At 41.6% G+C, this 13,533-nt stretch overlaps 1 protein-coding gene across 1 annotated transcript in view; it reads left to right on the top strand.

Annotated features, from left to right (window-relative positions):
- Positions 1-10,714, top strand: part of VAT1L (vesicle amine transport 1 like) — a 56,549-nt gene extending 45,835 nt beyond the window's left edge. Inside the window, exons 8-9 of the mRNA XM_063410917.1 lie at positions 5,291-5,374; positions 7,895-10,714. Coding sequence (XP_063266987.1) covers positions 5,291-5,374; positions 7,895-7,993 — 183 coding nt within the window. The 3' untranslated portion in view covers positions 7,994-10,714. The remainder of the gene's footprint in view (positions 1-5,290; positions 5,375-7,894) is intronic.
- Positions 10,715-13,533: the final 2,819 nt, after the last annotated feature.

Consider the following 13,533-nt stretch of genomic DNA (forward strand, 5'->3'; position numbering starts at 1 on the left):
TAAAGGTGTGGAACTAATGAGAGGGAAAATTGCAGTTGTAGCTCATAACCGAAACTGATGCTCTGCTTCACTGTGTCCATCTGGTACTGAGGGATGTTTCCTTCATTTGGGTGCTGATAACCTTTGTGACAGCTCATGATGATACAGTGTTAGAATGACTGGGGAGTTTTACAGATTACACTGAGATAATTGAATTAATATCACTCCTGGTTTGGATTAAATTTGTAATCTTGGCATAAGATTCTTTAGCCTTTCATAACATGACCTGATTTATCTAAAAGGGGAGTGAAAGATTCCTTTATTGTTAAATAGAAATCTTTTCAAATACCTCAGGGGAAAAAAAAATCATCAGAGGGCCCCAAGGAAAGAAAAGCCAAAGTCCTCTGCCACCATCCAATAAATTGCCTTAGCTGACAGTGAGGGGGTAAAGAAGTTGTCTGCAAAAATGGAGCTGTAATCTGTAGATAGGAATTCGTGCAACTGACTGCATTCAACCTCATGCAGCTAAAGAATATCCACTCTTCTCTTGCACTAGTGTCTTTCAATGCCTTTTTTTTTTTTTTGAAGTAAATGTAGAACTTCACTAAAAAAATCAATAAAATTAATCACATTCCTGAGCTAAACAGCTTCATGTAGGATGATGAAAACACTGTGTTGTGACATTTCCACTAGGAAGTTTTTCCATGGCATGTTGCCTTCATTGTTTCTCCATCCTAAAGTCCACATTCCTGACGTGGGCTTGAAGCCCCCAGCGTGTTGTGCTGGCAGAGCGAGTGGTTTCAGGATCCAGCTCCCCAATCTCTTTTATTTTACTCCTCAGACTGGTTCCTTGTAAGAGCCAAATACAGAAATGGATCGTTGTGTTTAAAATAATACCCGAAGGCTTGAAAATAGCATCCATTTCTTAGGTAGGCTGCATTTCTCTTTCACACTGAGAAATGGTGCAGCAGATAATTAGTAATAGATTTTCCATTTCAATTTCCCTGTATTTATAAAGCAGTAGACTGCTCTTGCAATGTTCTAACAGCAAAATGAAGTTCCAGAGCCAACTGAATGTCAGCAAGAATTTATGAATACATCAGTAGAGATTACTGTTGGCTCTTGATTTTGAATGTAAGCAGCCAACAAATTAGTTTGGTAGTAAAATGGGTAAGAAAATGGAGGCTTGACTATAGCAATACAAAGTTGGAGCATAATTGTTTGTTTCAGGCATGTATTATTTATAGAGGGTCAGACTTGCACCCAGGAAAGTATCTCTGTTCAGGAACTTTCCAAAGGAAAAGGAACCAGGACAGCAGAGGTGGAGACCTGAAATGAAAGACTTAAGATGAAAAGCCAGACAGGAAATCTGTCCCAGTTCCTGATTGCACCTGGGGAAAGCATAGTGCTAAAAACAAACAAGAAAAACCCAAGGAGAACATGCGGGGAAAGGAGAATTAAGGCAGGTGTACAATATGTATTTCAGGGGGAGAAGAGTCTTTTAGTTGATTTTAAATGGACTGTTTATGACACCCTGACATCCAAAGCTGTGGAAAAGCAGTGTAATCAGAGACTGGCTGCAAATATCCATATACAATGTCAGCATGTTATATTAGTTGTTCTGTTTGGAATACACCTTGGTTTTCATTGTTTTGGCATGGCAGATACTGTTTGAGTAAAAAATTGTGTAGTGCCTGCTATTTTTAATTTCACTATGAAAATCCTTTTTGTCTGGTCTGAGTCATTACAGGCAATAATACACTTAATTTGGAGCTTTTTAAACCTGTATTTCTCAAAGAGAAGTGTATTGCAAATTAGTCAGGAGTGCTGACAGAGACTTCATTAAACTTCTTTAAGTTATTTGTGGCTATACTGTGATTCCTGAAAGCTGGTTTCTTACTTGCAGTAGTAGTGCTTCTCTATCTGCTATTGCTAGTGCTTTACTATGTAGAAGGAAGAAACGGAGATAATTATTCTCTTTTTTCTATGCAAGTTTGTATTTTACTTTAAAGGAAATTGCTATCAGCTCCCTAAAGACAGAATAACTACAATAAAATCATACTATGTTCCCAGTGCCTACACAGGTGCTGTGTTCAGTAATGGAAAATAGTTTATGATATTTACTGTAGAGGATTCACTTTTGCTTTTAATGAAATAAAAACTTTGCAAATCATTAACTACAAAGAAATTGAAATATGGATTTTCTTAAGAGATATTATATCAATTCAGTGTATCATTGCTGCCAGGGCCAGTGGTCCACTAATGTGTAACAGTTCTGATTCCCTTGCAGGGCTTTGATAGAAATTGTGTCAATCTGAGGGCTCTCGAGGCTAAAATCTGTAGTTTGGCATTGGTTCAGACACAGACCCTGTCAGGGCTGAGCCATACTGAAAGCAAACACAGCACAACAGAGTTTTGTCCTTTATTCCAGTGGAAACTCCTCATACCAGTAAACACCCCTTTGCACTATTTCCAGTCCAAGAGCCCTCTGGTGATGATGCTGCACAAGAATAATTTCAATTAACTCATCACATAAACAAAAGTAAAACACATTTACTTGGCTTTGAGCTGACAATTGCAAATAGCAACCAATATGGAATAATTGGTGAAAAGGGATTTAGGGATAGAATGCTGTAAGAAGAGGGAAACCCTTGTGATTCTTTCTGCTGGAAGGAGTGTTTATTTTGAATCAAACCTCAACCACTTCAGGGAACCTCCAGTACATTCCAGAATTTCTACCTGCCTCCCTGTACAACCAATTGACCTTGGGTCTGGTTTTAACCAAGTGCAGAGGGAGGCACTGTCCTCATTAGGAATATGCAAATACTGAGGCACCAACTCACAAAGCTCCTCCCTCTGTGAAAGGCACAGAAAGAAATAAGTTCCCATTCAGTCTGTGCAGAACAACTTAACCATACTTGTACAGCAAAAAAGGGTTTTAATGCTCTCTGTCCCCTCTAGGAGAAGAGGGAATGGTTTTAATAGGCACCTAGGGAAACAAGTAGTTGCAGTCTTGGTTGAATAAGTGGACTGTTAGCAGCCCTAAACATAAAATTACTCATTTCTAAAATAGCTCGTGGTCTCTTAACTGAGGCATCATGTGCTGAATGGCACTGCACTAGGACAGAATTGGACTGACTGCATTAGGTAAGTTGCAAATAACACCAAAAGGCACAGATGTTGGATCAGCTCTTCAAATTCTTTTCAATGTTTTTATATATTTTAATAGCTCCATCTGGATTCCATAGCCACTATTATTGTTATAAGTTTTATTGTTCCCTCTGCCTCCTGTTTGCATTTGCAAGTTGCTTACAAGTGTCTTGGAAACAACTCCTGAACCTTTCTCCAGGGGCTTAAATTTGATATGGTGTATGTGGGAAAAAGCAGGGAAAGCACATTTTCTCAAATTTACCTTGCTAAATATGATATGGTACAAATTAAAATAAATGTTGCATGCCCTGCTTCCCACATGATGTTCTGGTTATAAATTTCAGTGGACGGGCAAGTGTGTTTGCTGATTTCCCCAATTCTGTTATTTACGCTGTAACCTCCTAAAACCTTGATTTGGGTGATAAAAGACATAAAAAATTATAGAGCTGCTGCTTCTCCAGCATCATGATTGGACATTCTTAAAAGAATATTATCCATAGTGCAGAACTAGTCTGGCAGGATAGCTGAGTGTTGTTTATGCTCTAAGGTAGCTTCATAAAAGGTATTGTGATTTTGGGGACTGCACTTGGAGGTCAGCCTGCTATCCAGTGGCATTCATAAGACTGTGTTGTGCCCTAAATTAAAAAGCCATTGCATTTGCAGTGCAATTTTTCTTTTGTTCTAATAGAATTTTTTCCTAAGTCTGGTATTTAATAATTGAGGGAACACCTCTGTAAAATTTAAGGAGTAACACTGAGTTCACTGCAGTCAGCTTCCCAAGCAAGGCCAGCAGATGGGAAAGATATTTTGTGCTGTGCCCAGTATCCATTAAATTTAATTGGAAGTTGAATTCTCTATAATCTTTAAAAATCACATACCTCCTTCTGTATTAGACCTTCAGGGAATATTTTGGGAGCCTGGACCCCAATTCAGGCTTTTAAATGTACTGTGAGACCCATCAGGTCCCAACTCAGCAGTTTCTTTCAAACTTATATGCCTCTATTGTTCAAATATTCAATAGAACTATGTCACAGGTGTTAAATCCTATTAACATAAAATTCATTTTTGTCTCAACCTACCCTGTTATGCTGGCAAAGAGCAGTGTAATGAGGATATGGAACAGCGTGTATGGGCACATTGTCATTTCCTGAAGTTTCCCACTGTGAAAGTAAGGAAACTCTTGACATCTCTCAGTTTTTAGTGATTTATAGAACCACAGATTGGATGAGACCTTAAAGTTCCTCTCATTCCAACCCCCTGCCATGGCAGGGACACCTCCCCCTGTCCCAGGCTGCTCCCAGCCCCAGTGTCCAGCCTGGCCTTGGACACTGCCAGGGATCCAGGGGCAGCCACAGCTGCTCTGGGCACCCTGTGCCAGGGCCTCAGCAGTGGTCTGTATGCTGCACATGAAACATGCAGTGCAACACACACACACAAATTGAATTTATCAACAATGAGCTCTCCTGAGCTGGGAAACTTCATATATCAAAATAAGCTTCTCTCCAGTGCACTTGTAAGAAGGGGTTCTTGTGCCTTTCTCACACGCACTAGCTGCAGCCAGCTGTTAAACAGATGGTCTTGGTGATATCAGTAGGACACCAGTTATTTAACTTTTTTTTGGTGGGGGGAAATAGTGAGAAAAGAAGGAAATAAATGTTTTCATAGGCAGCAAGACCCACAGTATTGCATTATCCCAGCCATAGCCTGGACACAGCATTTCCTCTGTGGAAACCCATAAGAAATTGAAAAATATCATAGGTCAATTTGAAAAATGTTTCATACTTTTAGTGAAAGGAGGATGTCTTGATAAATATTCTGCAAAGACAAAATGCAATGAACAACCTTTTAGGATTACCTCCCTGAGCCTGTATTTCTCCCTGCACCTGAGCTATCCATCATTTTGGTTCTGCAGTAACCTTATGGATTGTGTTATGCTAATCAGAGACTGTCCTCAGGACTCCCATCCCATTTTGGCAAACACAATGCAAAATCCAGGCCTTACAAATTCACTAAAATATTTAACTCTCGTTCTTCTCTCAAGCAGCTCTTTGAGTGACCTTGCACATAGCACACATTCAACGTTTTGCTGGTTTTGGAAGGGAGGGACTCAAGGTTCTCCTAGGGTGTGACTGAAAATTATCAATAATGATCTTTCTTTCAGGTGAAGGAGGCCATGCAGAGAATCCATGACCGAGGAAATATAGGAAAACTCATTCTGGATGTGGAGAAAGCCCCCACTCCCCTGGTGAGTGCAAAGCACTACAGCCATGGTGTACAGCCAGGCATGGTACAGCTGGCAGGGACTTCTGGACACATGTAATGCTTTGTTGGCACTGATTTCTTCTAAATCCATAGCACCCAAATGTCACCAGTAATCAAAATTCCTGTATTTAACCCAAGTGAAATGTACTTCCTGAAGTGCCAGCAGTTACTTCTCTATACTGAAGGATTATCTGCTGCTCCAAAAATGTGCCAGCAAGTGTTGGACTGGGCTAAAGCTGCCACGTGTCTTTCTGCCCTTGTGATGGAAAACAAACAGACTTTTCTCAAAGTAAAAAATTCCTCTATTAGTAAGTGGATTGAGCAGGAAAAAACCCAGTCAATATTGCTTCGGTGTGCAAACATAAAAGTGCTTTCTGATTCCCATACTAAAGTTATACTTTTGGTAGGAATTTAATTTAATGGGTTTTGTAGTATATAAAGGATAGTATGTACATATTTTTAGAAATATCCTGAAGGAGGATAGTAGTGATGGAGCTCTGGCGCACTAGATTTGGAGCACTTAGGATGGTACAGAAACCTTTCAGAGAGCAGTGGTAAATGAAAGCCAGGCTCACTCCTGAGCATTTGCTGATGGTGTAGGAAAGAGCAGTAAAAAAGGTAATGCAAACCTGACTTTAAATCAATCCTGATGTATGAAGTTTGCTTTCAGACCTGAGAAACCTCTCATTTCAAAAGAAAAGAAAAGAACCTGGACTTTCAATTAAGCTCTTACTCTAAAACTGCCCCCAAATCTCATACAAACTCTCTGCAAGGAAAAGGAGGGCTTTGAGGACCTTACATGTGGAACAATACACTCCCATGAAAGGGTGTTTACTCAGAAATACAGGTATTTTCAGTGCAATGTTTTTTTCTGCATTAAAATCAGGTTGTGTTTAAGATTTTTATTTCCAGCAGAGGCTAATGATCAAACAGGGAAGGAACACCTTGCCTTTCTCTTTAAAAAGTAAATGGGTCCCTTGCTTATTTGGTTTTGAAGCATTTATAAGCTAATACAGGAATCTTCTTGTGTCCTAAGAGAGGTAACTTGGGTGTATAAAAGAATGCAGTCCCACTAATCTGTGCTGTTAAACACGACCCCCATCCAATGAACCAGGCTCCTGTGCCTCCACAGACCTGGCCCACTGACAGGGTGAAGTGCTGGAGGGTCCTGCACCTTTACACAGCTTGTAATAAATATTTCCACATGAAAAAAACCACAATGTATTCCTTCAGTGCTGTTCTGAACTACAGATTCCTGCAATTGTATACTGCCTGTGCAGGCATCTTCAGTAAAATAAGAAAATGCAGTTTCTTCCCACTCCTGTATGATCTGGGGCCTGCACTCTGTGGTGGGTGTATCCTGCCAGCCTCTGCACTGCTCTATAAGATGTCAGTGGGGTTTTAATGTATAAAAGAAAGGAAATTGTCCCCTGATTTTCACACTGTGCCTCAGATGGGGCATTAGCCTGTTCCTGAAAGAGCAGATACAGGAGTTGTAACCCAGAGGTCCCACATTCTGTAAACTTCTTACACAGCTGTGTTTCCTATCCAAGACCCTTACTATCAGTTTACTCCAAGTGCACAGAGCAGAGTCCTCGTGTGCAGCTGTCCTACAAATAGCTTTTTGTTAGGAAACAGAGCTGTGAGCTGTGGGGGAGCAGCTTGCAGGTTTAGCTGGAAGTGGTGTAGGGCCAGCAGCAAAGGCCTTGAACAGACGGAATATTTATTTTCATGTGACAACCAACCCAGTGTCCTTGAGTTTCCAAAGTTGCTTTATCCAGGGAATCAGACTGAACTAAGGAGGAATCAAACTTGTTATAAATGCCAATCCAATATTCCAATTGAAAATATGATTTGGTTTATTAAAAAATCAAATTACAGAATTTCGGTAAAAACCCCATCGGGGTTATGGTGACGATGACCCGGGGAATCGTCAAGGGTGAACGGGGACGCAGCCTCTAGTGCACTGCAGCCCCAAAAGTTCACACATTGGGCCCTTCTGGGATCCAGGTTTTATACACTTTGTTTTGCCCCGACATAAGATTTGCCCACACTGGTTCCTGGGACTGGTTATTCAAATTCATCGTAGTCGTTGGTCTGCTGAAAGGAGTCTCTTCTGGGAGGGAGAGGTGCCAGTTCCAGTCCTCCAGGTGAATGGAGACCAGGTTTGTGAATGCAAAGGTGTTCTCCTCCGGAGCTCTGCTGCCCACAGGAGGAAGGACTGATTGCTTATCTTAATGTGTCCTCCTTTCTGATGACAATTCTTTGTCTTTTCCTAAATGGTGATTCTAGGGTGGTCCTGCCTCAGGATCAGTAAATTCCGAGGCTGGCTGGAACTAAGGTTACATTCTCATATAACATATTTACAGTTGGTGCTTATGATTTTTAACACACTCTAATCCATAAGAACACGAATTAACATTCCGTATTTATGACAAACTGAGCTGAGGAGGACTCCAGGGTGGGGAAGGCTCTCTGATGTGCTTGGTGTTTGGTGGTGCAGATGGCCAACGACAGCACGGAGACGAGCGAGGCTGGAGAGGAGGAGGAGGACCACGAGGGCGACACGGAGAACAAGGAGCGCATGCCCTTCATCCAGTAGCAGCCACGGGCGGGCGGGCAGCAGGAGGAGAGAGGAGAAGGGAACCAGACTGGGAAATCTCTTCTGTGCATCAGTGAACAAATGCTGTAGTACAGTGTGTGTTGTATTTGTTTGCAGTCAGCTGAGCTATGAGCTGTTGATCATTGTTGTTTTGAACTCAAGTGCCATTCTCATCCAGTGCAGTATTCTGACATTTCTGTGTAATACCCAGGTTCCCTGTAGGAGTCCCATGGATTTTTTCTGTTCCTGTTTGGAAGCCTTATTAACTTACTGTGTAATTTTAGATGGGCATCTTTCTCATGCAAATTTCAACATCTTGCATAAAGTTATTTGGGAAGTTTGGGCTTTTTTTGCAAGTTGGAAACAGTAAAAAAAAATCCCCACTTGCTGTCTGAAAGATTCTAGTAACTGGAGGGATAATTTTATATTTCTGGATTTTCAGTGTTAAAATAGTTTTCCTTTAATGAACCACAAATAAAAGTTGCAACAAAGATTACTTTTTATTTTCCTCAGTCATACTTCATCATTTCACAAGCAGGCCTATCTTCATTTTCAAAAGTACCTCATCCAGAATCATGGAATCTGAAATTGTGCAAGAAATCATTAATTGAGAGGCTTTGATCAACATCTTCTGGTAAGGACACATTGACTTATATGTCAAATTCAAACCAATTTTAAATTTCATTTTTCAATTGCATTGGTAAGGATCACTTATCAGGATGTGAAAAGAAATTTGGTGATGGAGTTTATTGCTCTGAAATTGCTAATATGTGGTCAACAGTCAGGCTGAGGCCCAACTCCTGCAGAAGTTATCTGTGTAAAAAATCCTTAATCCCACCACAAATCATGTACAGGGATAACTTCTATCTAGGTGAATTGTTCTATCAAAAACTCTGTTCCATATGTACAGTTACATTTATAATTATTTACAGGATCAAGTATTCAAAGACCAGCTAGTCTTATCTACCTCCCACTAGTGGAAACTGTATCTAAACATGAAAAAATAAATATTTTTCCACGTCCTTCACCTATCCAAACAGCAGCTACTCAGGTCCTCAACTGTCTTGTTAAAACAGTTATTTTAAAATTACTGTGATCACCTACAGTAGAAATGCTGAAGGACTGGCAGAGACCTTGCATAATGCCTACAGCTTCCAATTAATATTCTGTTTTTTAAAAGAAAGTATTTACCCAGACATGATTAGTTGTTCACCTAAATCTACCTGTAGCATGTTATGATAGAAGTTAAAAATTAACACAGAAAAATGAAAAGTGGGGGCTTCTCAGGCTTTTCTCAATGTGAGAGGATTTCTGGGTCTGGATGACTTTTATGTGTGGTTTTAGAAGATTCTCGTGAGGTTTTTCCTGTTTGTTTGGTTTTGCTGCCTGAGTATTAATGTCCATCTCTTTACACTGTACTCATGAAGTCACTGTCAGATCATTGTGCAGATGGTTCATTCTGAAGGAGTTCCCCTTGGGTTGAACAAATTCAAAAATAACAGCAAGAACTAACTGTGGAGAAAAATGCCAAAAGCTTTTGAACTATTGATCCAACCAGAACTTCATTTTTCTCTTCATTTCATTATAGTTGAGTTTATTTTCAAGCTGGACTTGCCTGTACTTCCAGTGCCATTTCAGGCCGAAACAAGGACTTTATCTACAGAAGAAAATATGTATTCAGTGAGAGTTTTCCATTTATTGGGCTTGCCAGTTGGACTTTTAAGAAGGGCCATTAGGTTTTCATGACTCATCAGCTGACAGCAGTAGGAAACATGCCCAATTTTGTTTTGCAGCTAGTGTAATGATGTTGTCCTGCAACAGACCTTAACATAACTAGGAATTTTGATTTGACGCCAAAGTGAGCAATATTGCTGGTGACCTTCGAGCTGGCAGTAAGTGGCATTCTCAAGGCCTTAAATTAGTAGGGCAAGCAGAATAGCAAACCCATTCTTCTGTTCTAAACCACAGTCTGGTGGGCTCTGCTTCTAAATTACCCTGCAAGACAAATATGGGTGATCTTGGTCATGGCCACAGACACCACAGGGACAACAATCACATAATTTGGGCTAGTTCTTTCTGGTTTTGTTAGCAAGGCAAAAAATACTCTCCATGCTAATTCATACCGATTTTAGGGCCATTTTCTGATCAGCAGAATATCAGGAAATTGCAGTGAGTACAAAGGAATACTTCTGGAAGTACCTGCGTGCAACACAGCTGAGTGTGTGTCCATCAGCAAGCCAAACTCTGCTCTGTGTTTTACTGCTGTCAATAAGCATGGAGAGAGGTTGCTGCTGAAATGAAAGGAGGTGTTCCAGGCATCCATTCTGGGAGCAGGATGTGTGCTAGCAGAATTTGGCCCACGAGCCCTCAGTACCTTTCAGGAGAGCACAGGCAGTAGTATCACGCTGGCAGGGGCGGCGGCCGTGCTGTTCAAACTGGTGAAGCCAAGGCTTGTCACTGACCAAGTCTTACTGTAGCAGAAATGAAGGGTTGTGCTTACTACTGACAGTGTTGTTTAAACAACTCTGAGACAATTGGATAGTTTCTTCAAGTGAAACAAATTATTTCTCAATTTGCCTTAAAGGAACTGTGAAAGCTTCTTTAACTTAAGCCTGATTGAAGTGAACTGAAACACTGTTTAATTGTATTTGTTGCTTTAGAGCTTTTGTTATATTGTGCCTACAAAGCAAATTATGTTTACACAAAAATATAAATAAAATGTTGAGCATAGCATTATCCTTGGCCTCTATGTTTTATTCTGGTATTATGGTCATGTTAGGGAACTGACTTGGAACTGCTTAAGAGGAAAATGTGAGGTCTTATTTTCCATTTTGGTCACTGTGGGATATACAAATAATTTATTCTGACTATTACAGAGTAAATTGAGGTTATTAAAACTGCTGTGTGCTGTTTTACAGAACATTAACAGTGTAGATATAAATTTTTGAATGTCACAGTCTAAGAAATTCAAAACATTATATAAACGCCTTTAAGTGTTTAGGGAAGTATATTTTGATACAAAGAGAAACCAGGACTCAGACTGCCACACAGGTTATCCTTAGAGAGATCTCTTCTTTCAGAAATTTGAATTCCCTAATGGAATAATCTTAAAGTAGAATCCTAAAGCAGATCACAAGATGAGCTTACAGAAAGCAGGAGGAGATGACCGAGTTTTGAATCCCACTCTCCTGGGCCTTGGTTTTAACCCAGGACTCCGTGTCTTTGGAAGAACTGGTGATGGTCCCCAAGCCCTGCAATCATCCCCAGCCTGTACGTGAGGATGTAGCTTTAAAGGTCTCCCTACACGAGGGAAAGAAGTGAATGAACTTCAGTTTTGTATCTAAACAAGGAGGGAGTGTTGGCTTTGCTCCATTTTAGTCACACAGGACACATTCCAAAGCCTGTGATGTTCCTGGAAAATCTCACTTCAGTAGTTACCAAATCTGCGCTATAATCTCAAAGCTCATAGGAACAGTGCTGAGTGTGAAGAGTAAATTTCTGCCCTCTGTTTTTAAGCTTTAATAAGCAAGTAATGATCAGTGCATCCATAATCAGAGGGTCAGGATGAGGCTGAAAGCAAACAGCCGCAGCCTTTTGCAAATTCTCTGTGATTACCACTAAAGCTCTGCCTTTCCCACCTTTCCCCCCGGGCCATCTGCAGTGTCACACACCCTGCCACAGAGCAGGATGTGGCAGATTGCCTTTGTGCAGCATCTGCATGAAATGCAGAAATTCACCGTGGATCCTCAGTACCCCTGCTTCTCACCTCATCCTCCATTTTGTGCTTCCCCTCTCATTTTCTGGGAGCTTGGTTCTTCCTCCTGATTGAATTTGTCAGGAAAGATTCTCCTGTGTGGCCACCACTGCCAGCACAGCCCCCAGCTCTGGGAGAGCTGCGCAGGAGCTTCTCACCCTGGCAGCACTGGGGGCCTGTTGTTATGGATTTTCGGATGGCACAGAAATTACAACATGACTCTCCATGATGGTAAAGATGAGAGCAAACTTTATTCTTCTATATTCTACTTTTATAGAGTAGTTTGGTACAAAGAACATAATTGGTTATTCAGTGTCTACACCCTTTAGTAAACATTTCTTTCCAGTAAATATGTTGGAAAAACACCACCTACGGATGGTTTCTCACTTCCCAAGGTTTGTTTGAATTTCTCCTTAAGATTTCTCAGGTCAATATGAGAAAGTTGCTCGCCTGCCTTTCACACAGACAGTGGCAGAGCCTGAAGCCTAAATTCAGAGCAATCTCAGGCCCAGAGGGTCCCTTGGTGTGAGCCACTGCTTTGTTCCACTGCAGAAAGAGCCAGAACAATGCCCACACTCTTACTGTGTGCATCCAAGCACCTTTGTCCCAAGGGATCTGTGACAGGCAGGCCAACATCCCGGTGTTCCCCCGGTGTTTTCTGTTGATTCATGTGTCCCAGCCTTTCTCTGAAGGGGTTCCACTGTCCCTCCAACACACAATCATCATGGTCCTCTGGTTAAAGTTCAGAAAAATTACTTTTTTACCTTCTGAAGAGTATGGGTCATGTCCAATTTCATCCCCCACAGAGAGTGACAGAGAAACTCCAGGTGGACTTAACACGCGTGGATTAAGCCTTCCCACGTGGAAATCTTTCTTCCCACTTACAGGAGCTGCAGGCATTTTGGGCAAGATGAGGAAAAAAAAGGGAAGGATTAAGCATTGACAGTCTTCATAGTGACTGTCCTGTCTCTTAAAAACTCCCACACCTGCCTTCATGTAAGGTCAGCTTTCATTCAGGAAGGAACAGCCTGCACAGTTGGTAAAAGCTTTAAAACTGTCTCAAACGAAACGTAATCTAAAAAATCAAAGGAAGACTCTTTCAGCTGCTGGAGCCTCATGATGTTTAATGCTTGATACAGGCACCACCATTCAGACTGGGCAGCCAGGGATTAAATGGGATTCAATTAAGAGATGCCACTGGCACTCGTTAGTGTAGGACCAGCAGCTCCCAGGTACTGAAAAGGGGATGGAGTCTGTGACTGAGGGAGGGCTGCAGGGGTGAGGACTTTCTTCTTTTCCTGCAGAGATTAGGAGGGCTTTGATCTGTCTGGAGGAGCTTTTTTTTCCTTGCACAGTGACCAGGCTGAGATGTTACAATTAGCCCAAAAGATGTGGGAAAAGTACTGAAGGAAAATCTATTTTACTGTGAGTGCTGAGAGGTTGGGAAGTAGAAGGTGAGTATTTCTTTGGGGCAGGTTTGCTCTTAGAACCACAGGGGTGAACCACCTGGGCCTCCCATGCCCACAGCTCCTGCAACCTGCCCCTCCTGCCCAGCCCAGGTGCTCTGCCAGTCCTGCTCCAGCAGCCTCCAGCTCCCTGCTGGAAGCACCTCTGCCTCTGCCAGAGCTGGGAATGGGCTGTGTTCTGTCAGACATCAGCTGTGTCCCTGCCAAACATCATCTCCTGACAAGCTGCAGGTTGCAGTACAAACCCTGTTGTGCCTGTCTGCTGGGTAGTGTGTGTAAATGTGTTTCCTCTGTGGAGAGCTGGGGCTCATGCAGCAGGA

Source organism: Prinia subflava, chromosome 13 (assembly GCF_021018805.1).
Source record: "Prinia subflava isolate CZ2003 ecotype Zambia chromosome 13, Cam_Psub_1.2, whole genome shotgun sequence".
Lineage (NCBI taxonomy): Eukaryota > Metazoa > Chordata > Aves > Passeriformes > Cisticolidae > Prinia > Prinia subflava.